The sequence below is a fragment of the Mesocricetus auratus genome, unplaced genomic scaffold (genome assembly GCF_017639785.1).
Source record: "Mesocricetus auratus isolate SY011 unplaced genomic scaffold, BCM_Maur_2.0 Super-Scaffold_100009, whole genome shotgun sequence".
Taxonomy (NCBI): Eukaryota; Metazoa; Chordata; class Mammalia; order Rodentia; family Cricetidae; genus Mesocricetus; species Mesocricetus auratus.
In genome coordinates this window covers 78,109,582-78,121,632 of record NW_024429193.1, presented here as the reverse complement: position 1 = coordinate 78,121,632, position 12,051 = coordinate 78,109,582, and the positions used below count along the sequence as shown (strand labels likewise).

General features: G+C 36.0%; 1 protein-coding gene across 2 annotated transcripts in view; it reads left to right on the top strand.

The window, feature by feature from the left end:
* Fstl5 (follistatin like 5) overlaps positions 1-12,051 on the top strand; it is a 579,517-nt gene that overhangs the window by 492,360 nt on the left and 75,106 nt on the right. For both annotated transcript variants that reach the window (XM_040752632.1, XM_040752631.1), the window contains exon 12: positions 2,725-2,843. In XM_040752632.1, the coding sequence (XP_040608566.1) occupies positions 2,725-2,843 (119 nt within the window). The remainder of the gene's footprint in view (positions 1-2,724; positions 2,844-12,051) is intronic.

Below are 12,051 nucleotides of genomic sequence, written 5' to 3'. Positions count from 1 at the left end.
TATTGTTCCAGCAATATGCAGGAATCAATATTATAAATTAATAGTTAATAACTTACATCAATCCATTTAGTGTTTGCAAGTAGGCTTTACTAACAGAAATAAAGAGCAGCAATACTTTTTTTTCCTTTTTTATTTAAATGAGAAAAAATCTTATTTTATATATCAATCCCAGTTCCATCTCCCTGCCATTCTCCAATGCCCTGCACTGACCCTTAGCCTGTCTCTCTTCTGCTCCATAGAAAAGGTGAAGCCTTCAATGGGGGATCATCTAAGTCTGTCACATCATTTGGGGCAGGGCCTAGGCCTTTCCCCTTATTTTTAGACTGAGAGATTATCCCTCTATGGGGAATGGGCTCCCAATGTCAATTTATAGACTAGAAATAAATACTGATTCACTACCAGAGGCTACATGGACTGTCCAGGGTTCCTAACTGACACCCACATTCAGGGAGCCTGGTTCTGTCCTATACTGGTTTCCAAGATATCAGTCTGGGGTCCATGAGTTCCCTTTTGTCCATGTCAGCTGTTTCTGTGGGTTTCCCTCATCTGGTCTTGGCCCCTTTTTAAGCCTTGCTGTGTGTAGGAAATTTAAATTATTTTATGCACAGGTATACATATAGTATACATATAGCTTAAATCTGACAATCAATGAATTCTTTCTTATGAAATTTCCTGTGTCAAATATCACTTGTATGTAAGTCTTGTCATTTCTGCTACTGTTCAGGAATATCTTCTCTTAATGTGGTAGTCTCTGGAAATTTAATTAACAGATCATTGTTGAAATAATCTACAGTCATTTCAATCAATACGAATTATTACATGTATAAATTCATGTGTTATAAGAAAAAGTATAAAAAACATAAAGTAAGAATTAGAATTATTCTTTGAATATGTTTTTCTCCCAAGAATGAAATGATTCTATTCATCTAATATTTGTAACTTTATATTTAGAAGCTGTTAATTTATAAGATTAAATATGAGTAAAGTTACATTAAAAAAAACTATTTGTGTAAATCAGGAAATTTACTTTGTTCCTCAATGGATGCAAAGTTTGAGAGTGAACTTAGCAGACTGGTGGGTGATCTCAATTGTAATACATAAAAATCTTAGTAATTTTTATTGTTAACATTTAAATAAACTCTGTAGATCTTATTGGAACCTTTAGAACTTAAACATTTTAACCAACACTCGACTTTCCAACTCATCAAGATTTAAGTATCATCCCTCATCTTTCAAAGAACATGTACTGTGTAAAATATAATTTGGCTGAATAAATTAGAAGCAAACAATATTAATGAAGAAAGAAACTTGCCATCCAGGTTCCGAAAAGAAAGACACATGGGCTTACAGCTCTTCTAGTGAATATAAGCAGAGGCTAAATCTACAAAGAAAAGGTTGCATGAGTATAAGTGGTCCGTAGCATGTGTATATGCTACCAGGACAAGTGTGGTTTAGTATGATGTAACCCAGAATTTGTGGGTAGTCCTTCAGAACAGATGAGAATGTGCACATAGGTGCCCTGACAGATGTGTACACTCCCAGTCATGACATGAAAATATAGGAGCTGCCAGTTGGGTTGTCTATTTCCAGGACAGATGAAAATGAGTACATAGTATCACTAAACAGAAGTATAATGCCCATGGATGTGTGTGAATGAGGACATGGGCATTTCCAGAGAGATACATATACTTCCAAAGCAAGTGTTCATCAATATGTGGGGCCCATGCTACCTGTATGTACTTTTTCAGGCCCAAAGGCCATTTGATTGTGAATGAGAGACTTGTGAGATTGTGCACACTTTCAAAGAGGTGTGCATGTGTCTGTGGGAGATCCAGATAGTTAAGCACTCTACAAAGGCAAGGACTTCTTAAGATGTGGTCAGAATTTCAGGGCTGAGATTTCAGCAAACCTCATCACATTTCAAAAATGTTTATAAAAGAGCAGAAATTTTATATGTATTGCCTTCAGAGCTGTAATAGATAACAGTTAAAATACTTAAAATATTAACAGATTCTTGTCAAAAAGTGTACTTAGTTTATTTTAGACTTTCAAAACTGTCAACTAAAAAAAACCACTGATATCTAAGACCTTTGTGTAAAATGTTTTACAGTATATAATCTCCAAATCTAGTGTATTTAGTCTTTTTGTTTCTAAAAATCTGTATACACAATATCCTCACATATTAGAAGAATTTCTTTCTTTCTTGGGGAACTATGGTAAATACTACAATGGATTAATCAGTTACTTTTACTCCTTAGCTAATATCCACAATACTTAGGGATGGAATCCATTATACTCTGTGTCAGAGTTCAAGATTCCATTTGTATTTGTTTAGAGACAAGTGAAACATGCGTTAATTTATACTAAGTGATCCACCTGACGGCAGAACAGGAAGACCAGGAAAATGCACTGAGGTCCCTGTAGTTTGTTTAATTAGCATTATGCAACATCTTCAGCATAGCATTGCTAGGGAGATGATGTGTGCTCAGTTGTTGTTTTGTTTTGTTTTTGAGACAGGATTTCTCTGTGGCTTTGGTGGCTGTCCTGGAACTAGCTGTTATATACCAGGCTGGTCTCGAACTCACAGAGCTCCACCTGCCTCTGCCTCCCGAGGGCTGGGATTAAAGGCATGCACCACCAATTCCCAGCCTGGGTGTGCAGTTTTTGTTGGAAAGGTTTCTGATAATTGTATTTTGAAATTTTGAAATGTGTTTCATTCCTAAGGTCTTGGAATTGGGAACATGTTCTACGTTTTTTATGAGGATGGAATCAAAGTGATACAACCCACAGAATGTGAATTTCAGAGGCACATTAAGCCCAGTGAAAAGCTCCTCGGATTTCAGGCAAGTATCTGTAAAGTTCCTTTTCGGTATTATGAAAGAACTCTTGTAAAGTAAAATATTTTGGAAAGAATATGAAGCTTATAAATATGTGAAACTTTTAAGGGAAGAACATTCTAAATTTGTGATGTTGTCTGTGATTTCATGAAGGTTTAGGAAGGACAATAACATCAGATTATATAAGTTTAATACTTATTTGTGTTATAATGAATTTGGTAGAGATGAAATTTCAACAAGCAACACAACGTTCAATACATTTATCAGGCTACTTAATTTAGAATATCTCCAGGTTTTTAGGATACCCTTTCTTTAACAAGGTAACAGAAAACAGTGTAATTTTTAGAATGTATGCATTTTGGATATTTAACATTATACTTATTTTGCCTAAGTTCTCCCACACAAATTCAGACTTATACAAAACCCTAAAAATGTGACTATTTAAAATATATTGAACATACTTAAAGATAAAATACTTTCCTAATTCACATATTTAAAGTTGATGAGGCCATGGCATGGACTAAAGAAGACAATTAAGATCACGATTTAGGACTGGATTTTATATCTTCATCCAGACTATTAGAGGCCAGTAGTGCTGCTGTGTATTTATATATGAAGAGAGCAATTGACAGCTGAAAGCAATGTCCACAGACGAAAAGCAAATATATTTAGCAAGAAAATGGGAAGTGCATAAAATTGAATTGAATCAAATAATTATTTATTACATGATATAGATTTCCTATACTTAAACATAGAAAATACAGTTGGTCTACTGTGTGTGCATGTTGTGATACTGTTCTCCACAGCTTCAAGTTTCCAACTGTTAAGTATGTTTATGGGAAGAGAGTTTAGTATTCGATAAGTTGACAATATTTCCTTAGGGACGTCTGTCTCTCTGTGTCTGTCTCTGTTTCAATATCTTTTTCTCTGTATCTCTGTCTCCATCTCCCTTTGCCTCCCTCTCTACCTCTGTCCCACACTCACCCTTTCTCATTTCCTTATAATCTCTCCCTTCCCCCATTCCCCTCTCCCACCTTTTCTCTATCTACAACATAAATGTATTTAATAACATTGACTCTGAGAATTGTGGGCTAAGGTGCTAAGTTAAATATCAGTAGGATTGAACAATCGTGGAACATAAAGGTGAGTGTAGATCTGTCTGTTTATCACTGCTGTCGGTCATCAGACTAGAAACTCAAATCAACCTGAATGTTGGAGGCTTCAGTATGGATTTTAGGGTATTAAGAAAACTCAACCTTGGTTTCATATTACCATCTTGAGATATGACATAAAATTTTGCTATGTTTGGACACATGAGTTTTGGAACATGCTCACCATACTGGATGATGTCAGTCACCTACATAAACACCTTCTCCTTATCTACATTGGGGTTTGGGCAAGCATTTGAAAACCAAGGCCTGGTCAGATGGACGTAGGTGGCACTTTCACCTGTCCTTCCTTTAGTGTGTGATGACACATTTGTTCATGAGAAGCTCAAATAAATACTGTTATACATAAACATGGGCAAGGTGTAGTAGCAAAACCATTTAACATAAGCCCATTACCTTAAACCATGGTGACTTATTCAGTTTTGTTTAACTTTAAAGAGGAATACATCTTAATTCATACTTCTTTTAACATCAATCCCTATTTTGTAATTTCACAAAAACAGTGTTTTCCTTTTTTATTTCTCAAAAATATTTCCAAGAGTAATTTATTACTGAGATTTTGGGGGATAAATATAATCTCTAGTACCTATTAATTTATAATGATAAGATCTGAGGTACTCTTTGGATGTGTGAAACCATCATTACTTTGGAGAAGAGAAATTAAATCTGTCATATCTGATTTTGGAGGATAACTCTCTTGGATACAAGTGGTAGGGGAGAAATATTTTGGAATCATTTACTTCATGAATAAAGAATAAATATTGATATGATATTTTCAAAAGTCATTTTCAACATTAAGATAGTAACAGTTTAGTTCCCCATACAGGGTGTGGCTCAGTGAAGTGTAGATAAGGACTGAAACACAGAATCGTCCATCAAATTCTTCCAAAGGTTCTGTTTGCTTGCTCTAAATAAAAATTCAATTTTGGTCCAATGTCATCTTGTATTAGGTTTCAGACTTTGGGAGAGCAATGGTAAGGATTTTTAGTTGATGGAGCTGTATTGTTCCTTCATCTCCTGGTTTTGTTTTTGCCCTTTGTTTTGTATCTCTGATAGAGGGGACCCTTGTTTTTTTTAATACTATCTCTACATATGATTTCATCTTGTCAGGGAGGCTATGATCTTAAAGCAAATATATTTCTGTTTCAGACTTATGGATTCACATTCAAATCAAAAGAAGTTTGGGTAAAATATTAAATTCTTTTCAGATTACTAAACTTTTATTCTTTTGTATTTCAACAAGTGTCAGTCTCATCTACCACCACAAGGCCTTTACAGATTTTTAATTCAGTGGACCTCAGTGCTTATAGTGTAACTGTCTTTGGATGCAGCTGCTTCTTTTGACACAAACCAGGTTATTACTTTGGCTGGCTACTGGTCAGTATTTGAGACAATGGCCCATGTATCGTCATGCTTGCCTATTCTAGAGCATGGCACGAAGGGTCGATATCTGCACTGAGTGCCAATTTAAAGTGCTCTGAGAAGCAAAACTGAACTTGCAATCTTTTTTTATGTTGTTGTTGTTCCCCACACATAACATGAATCTCTAAGATTCCTGCAACTTAACCTTTGAGCTTTCTCATTTGAAAATTACTTTCCCTTTTGGAAATCAACAAGAGCAATTTATTAGACTACAAAGTGTACCTAGGAGTAGGAGATCCTTAACCCAGTTCCTGGTTGAGACAAGATTAACACGATTAGCAAGCAGAAACAGTCCACGTTTCTCCACGGGAGAAACTAACTCATCAACTATCCTAGTGACAATTCCAATTTCCCTTTGCTTTTTGTTCTGTTTCTAATTCAATTACAACTTTTCAATATTAAGTACACCAAATACATGTTTAAACAAAGCCCTCTTATGTTGTGTGGACACATTCTTCCCAAGGATAGCCAGTGGGCAGTCCTGTATTCCAGACTGCAGTGCAATCTGGAAACACAATCAGGACACTCTCCCTAACAGTGCTGCCTCTGTGGGGCATTGCTCAAATGGAGCTTAATTTGCAGAACTGTGGAGTGATAGTGCTTAAGCTTTTGTTCCTTTGCATGTACAGTGACATCATGAGAAGAACTTCCTACAGAGAGGAATATACACACCTTGTAAATATTCCTTCAGAGATAACTCTCTAGATTTCAAAAGTACTACATTTATGAAACCGTTCTTTGAAGCACTAGATGTTAAGAGCTTTTCAGATGTTTCTAAAAATCCACACCGTTGTAATATTCTTGCTCTGTGTTTCAGTTGGACATATGTTTGTAAGCTCTCTCTAGAGTGTCTTTGGAGGAGGGTAGGGGGCTTAAAGCATGTAGCAGTGTCCTGATGGAGGCATGCAGTTCCCTTGTGCATTAGGTTTAGCAAGGTTCCAGAAGACACCATATTAAGGCCTTTTCAATGAGCTGTTGATAAAACCAGTCAATTTTTTTTTGTGGAATAACTTTTATTTCTCAATATACATTTTTATTTAAATTAGAAATGTGAATGTTTCACATGTCAGTCCCAGCTCCCTCTCCAACCTCTCCTCCCTTGTCCCTCCACCAGCCCCCAACCCCCAACCCCCAACCAATCCCCATATCATTCCCCAGGGAGAGTGAGGCCCTCCTTGGAGGGGATCTCTAAAGTCTGTCTTTTCATCCAGGGCAGGACCTAGGCCCTTCCCCATGTGTCCAGGCTGAGAGAGCATCCCTCTATTTGGAATGGGCTCCCAAAGCTCATTCATAAACGATGGTAAACACTGAACTACTACCCAAGGCCCCAGTGATTTCTGTGGCCTCCTCACTGGCACTACATTCATGGAGTCTGGATCAGTCCTTTTTTGGCCTCTCATCCAACAGTCTGGGATTCAAGAGCTCCCCCCTTATCCAGTCAGCTGTCTTTGTGGATTTCATCATCATGATCTTGACCCTTTTGCTCATCACTCCTCCATCTCTGCCACTAGGTTCCAGGAGTTCAGTTCAGTGTTTAGCTGTGGGTATCTGTCTCTGCTTCCATCAGTCAATGGATGAAAGTTCTAGGATGGCATATAGGGTAGTCATCAACCTTATCATCAAGGAGGGGCTATTAGTGTAGTCTCTCCACTATTGTTTAGTTTGCCAGTTGGTGTTATCCTTGTAGATATCTCGAGATCTCACTAGTGTCAGCTCTCTCCTCAAGCCTATAATGACTCAATCTATTATGGTATCTCCCATCCTGCTCTCCTCTATTCTTACCTCGACTCAACCTTCCTGCTCAAGTTTTTTTAATGACTGTGAGCAAAATAATTAGTATGTTCAAAGTTACTTGAATTTTTCTCTAGATTTTCTTTAAGGGTAGAGAGGTTAAGTGATTGAAAAAAGTATTAATACAGATATTATTTAGCATAAAAATACCTGAGATTTAAAATGTGGTACAATTCTTACTATATATGGCTTAAATAATAGGTTTTGTAGGGTTTATTATATTTAATAAAAACGCAGAAGTTTATTGTTGAGAAATGAGAGTGTATTGTTTATTTTTAAGAAATAACAGTTTGTTCCTCATGCCCATTCTCCACTTTGTATATTAAATTAAATAATTTTCCCTTGGTACATAATGTCTTTTGAAATATCACTACTCAATATTTTTGGTTGGTGTGTTTTTGGCAACTAAACATTTTATTTAAACAGTAACTATTTCCTTTTAAAGTGTACTGAAAACTCTATCAGGTTACAAACATCATCTGAAGTGTTCAGGAAGGGAGGGAAGCATAAATCATCAAATTAACAATTCTAATCATATTAAATATTTTCCTTTTAAATATTCCAAAACTGTTCAGTATTGAAAATTAATTTTTGTATGCTTCATGATTATTTTCCCAATCGAATTTCTATACTGAAATTAAGGTACAGTCACCTAATAAGAATTCAAACGACAATGACCGATACTTACAATTTACATATCTTACCTAAAGTAGTACCATAGATTCATTGCCCAGAAGAAAGCAGTTTCTGATTGTTGATTAGTTTACTTTAAAATTTTTGTTAATCATGTTTAAACAGGTATTATGGATTTTTCAGAATGTTAATGGTGTAGTCAGTGTTTCCCAGAACTTGCTAGTCTGTAGCATAGCTGTGCCTTCATCTACACTGTTCTTTATTTTTAAAGTTTAGAAAGCAAAATAATGTCAATAGACACTGTTATCATACGCAAAAGCACATGTATAAAGCAGCATGCTATATAACAATTATAGATATACAAACTTCTGTTTCAGTCCTTTTTTTTGTGAGAATTTATCCTAGTAAATAAATCAAAAGCATGATAACAGGGGTTTCCAGATGGGATGTCCAGGAGCTTTCAGATGAAATCAAAACTTTTTTATATAAATTTATTTTCAAAATGTACAAAACCCATAAAGTTGTATGTGTTCTTAATCATAATATGGTGTTTCAATATATGTAGTCATTGTTATCTCATATTGTTTGTATCTGATTAGATTTACATGTATTCAGATAATATGTTCTTTTTGTGGTAAAGACCAGTCCAAATTCTTTCAGGTTTTGCAATTACCTATAGTCACTGTGTTCTTCAACAGCACCACAGAATGTCTTGTTATTATTTAATTTTAATATACTGATAACTTTTTTCTCTTCTATCTACACTAACTCCTTATCCTCTATAATTTCACATTTTATTTCCAGTGCTATGACATCTGATTTTATGTTTATTTTTTCCACATCAGCGAAATCTATAAAACTTTGTCTTTCTGTCACACTTTGGAATATTTCACTAAACATAACAACATTAAGTTACATCTATTTTTTCTTTGTGAATTCTTTTTATATAATTAATTTATTATTATTATTTTTAAAACAATCTTATTTTATGCACCAGTCTCGGTTCCCTCTCCCTCCTCTCTTCCTGCTTCTCCCACCATCTCCTCTTCCCACCCCCAATCCACTCCTCAAAGAGGGTGAGGCCTCCATGTGGAATCAACAAAGTCTGTCACATCACTTGAGGCAGAACAAGGCCTTCCTCTCTGTATCTAGGCCAAGTGACTATCCTTTCATAAGGAATGGGCTCCAAAAAGCCAGTTCATGTACTAAGATTAAATACTACTGGGGAGCCTGCATAAGACCAAACTAGACCATCTGAATGTGGGTGGTTTGGGCAATTTGTGGGGTCACTAGCAGTTACATCTATTTTTCTAACAAACAAAAGACTCTTAGGACTTTCAGAGCTAAATAAGGATCTTTCATATGCTTTACCACATTTTCTTAAACGTTTGTTGTGATCTAGCATAAACTTCTCTAATACTGAGCTCTATATTATCACCCAAGCGCATCTTAAGTGAACTTTCTTTAATTCTTAATCCATATAACTTCATTGAAACCTCACATTGTGTCAGGTTTTGTGGTAATTGTGCCTTGAAGAGAAAAGATGAGGATATACACGAACTACAAATCATACATAAATTGCTCTATTTTATATTTTTAATTATAATTGTTTAGCCAATGGTTCTGGCATATTATTAGCTAGCCCTTACAACTGAAATTAACCCGTTTCTTAATATTTTGCTAGGAGCCTTGTGGCTTATTGCCTTGCATCTTGCTTCCCTGGTTGCTACTTGGCATCTCCCTGACTCCATGTTATTTTTAAAACAATCTTATTTTATGTACCAGTCTCAGTTTCCTCTCCCTCCTCTCTTCCCGCTCCTCCCACCGTCTCCTCTTCCCACCCCCAATCCACTCCATATCTGTGTTTGTATTTCCCATCTGGTGTTATTCTGCCTATCCATTGGCCAAATCAGCTTCTTTATTAACCAATGGTATAAAAACATATTCACAGCATACAGAAGGGCATCCCACATCATCTTCCCTTCTCTGTTTAATTGAAAAAGGTTTTAACATTGTAAAATTGCATTTGTTAAAACGTGTGTCAAGTAAGAATTATAGTTACAATATTTAATCTATTTGCATTTGACAAACTAAAAAAATACTCTATTATCTCTCCTATCTTTGTGAGTCTAAAGTCTTCTGTCTAAATTATCTTTTATCATGACTAAAGAAAACTGTAATTATAATTATCTAGTCATCAATACCATCAAAGACCCCAGAAGGATATAATATTACCAAAGAAAATTGCTAAGTGCATTGTAAGCAACTTCCAAAACTCTAGAAATGAAAGAAATATCTGGCTGCCAGGAGAGTCACCAAAAGCTTTTTTGTAACATTGGGACTATAGGCATAGAGTGTCTACCAGATTTCTTGGTGAAGCAGGGTATTTGAAACTGTGCCACTTATATTGGCAATTTGTTAGTCATTTCTCTCTGTGTTCTGTAGAATGGCTAGCATGTCTTTCATGAAGTAAGGATGCTGAAGGACTGTTCCATCTTGTTTTGGCAAGTTCATGGGTCACTTTCTTTTAGGTCCTGAATGTCCAGTTTATAGAGTAAACTGTCAAGCAATTCAGGCAAGAGAAATTTATTTCCCAAATGACTAGCCATGTAGGAGTATGAATAATAAAGCACACTGAAGAAAATAGCCCTGCTGAGTCTCCCTTGAATGAAATATCTTCACAAGATCAAGAAAGTACACCATCATGAAGATGTAAGATTGAGTATCAGGAAAAAATGGCATGGATTCACACAGAAGACGTTATATTTTGCATCTCATCTCACCGCTGCCCAGGCAATGGGATGAAAGTCATGATATCATGGGCAACACGACTTAGTGGCTGGAAACATGGATGGATGTCCACAAGGACAGCGTCTGCCACTGGACACCTCTAAATGCCATGAGCATAAGCTGAAGGCTTTCAGTGTAAACCAAATTTTAAGATGAAAAATGTGGCTTTATGATAACAACATAGGAAAACTATAAGACCATGCTCAAAAATCTTTGTTATGTATAGCCCAATTTTCACTGAAGTTAATTCTTTATTTTTATTTTTAAATTTAAATTAGAAACAAGGTTGCTTCACATGTCAATCCCAGGTCCCTCTACCTTTCCATCCCCTCCTTCCACGGCCTCCCACCAACCCCCCCCCCGCCTTAATCTAAAACATTGGATATACTTATTAACTGGCATAATTTTACAAATGTAGTATTTTAAAAAATAATTTTAAAAAGATGCAACAGATCTTTTTAATATTTTTCTCTAACTGATAAAATTAATATACTTGCATATAATGTTTTATATTCTTTCACCATAACTCTGTACACAATAAAATTTGCTACTATATTTTCTGTATGCAGGGGCTGAGGTAGTATGACTGTTGCAATTTTCAAGCAAAATTTGGTCAACATTATGAGTCCAAGATAGCCAGGGCTATATAATAACATTCCACATCAAAAACACATAAACTTTAAGTCTTCTAAAACATTAATTAAGCAACAAATAATAGGAAAAATGTAAAATTATTTTACATTGTCCTACTGCTGAGTGGTAATGGGCTTGCCTCACATGTGTGAAGCCCTGGGTTCTATCCCGGAAGTTGGCAAAAAAAAAAGTTTAATCAGAGGCAGTGTTGCTCCTCATTAGCATTTTTTTTTTTTTTTTTTTTTTTTGTTCTTTTTTTTTTTTTTTTTTTTTTTGTAATATATATTATATTTAATATGTAATATATAATACATGTGTGTATTTATTTTTTTTTATTTTAATTTTAAATAGCTTGTTTCACATGTCAATCCCAGTTCCCTCTCCCTCCCCTCCTCCCGCACTCCCCTTCCACCCTCCCTCCCACCCTATTGCCAAATCCCTCCACATAGGGGATGTCTAGAGTCTATCATTTCACTCTTGGTAGGGTCAAGGCACTCCCCTAAGAGTCCAGGCTGAGAGAGCATCTCTCTTTGTGCCATAGGCACATGAAGACAGATTGTATACCAGGGATAGACACTGATCCACAGCTCAGAGCCCCATAGGTTGCCCAGGCCTTCTCACTGACACTCACATTTGGGGGGTCCAGATCAGTCCCATTCTGGCCTCCCCACTGTCGGTCTGGGGTCCAAGAGCACTCCCCTGTTCAGATCAGCCGTCTCTGCTGGTTTTGCCAGCCCATTCCTTGCCAATTTGCTCATCACTCCTCTCTCTCTGTC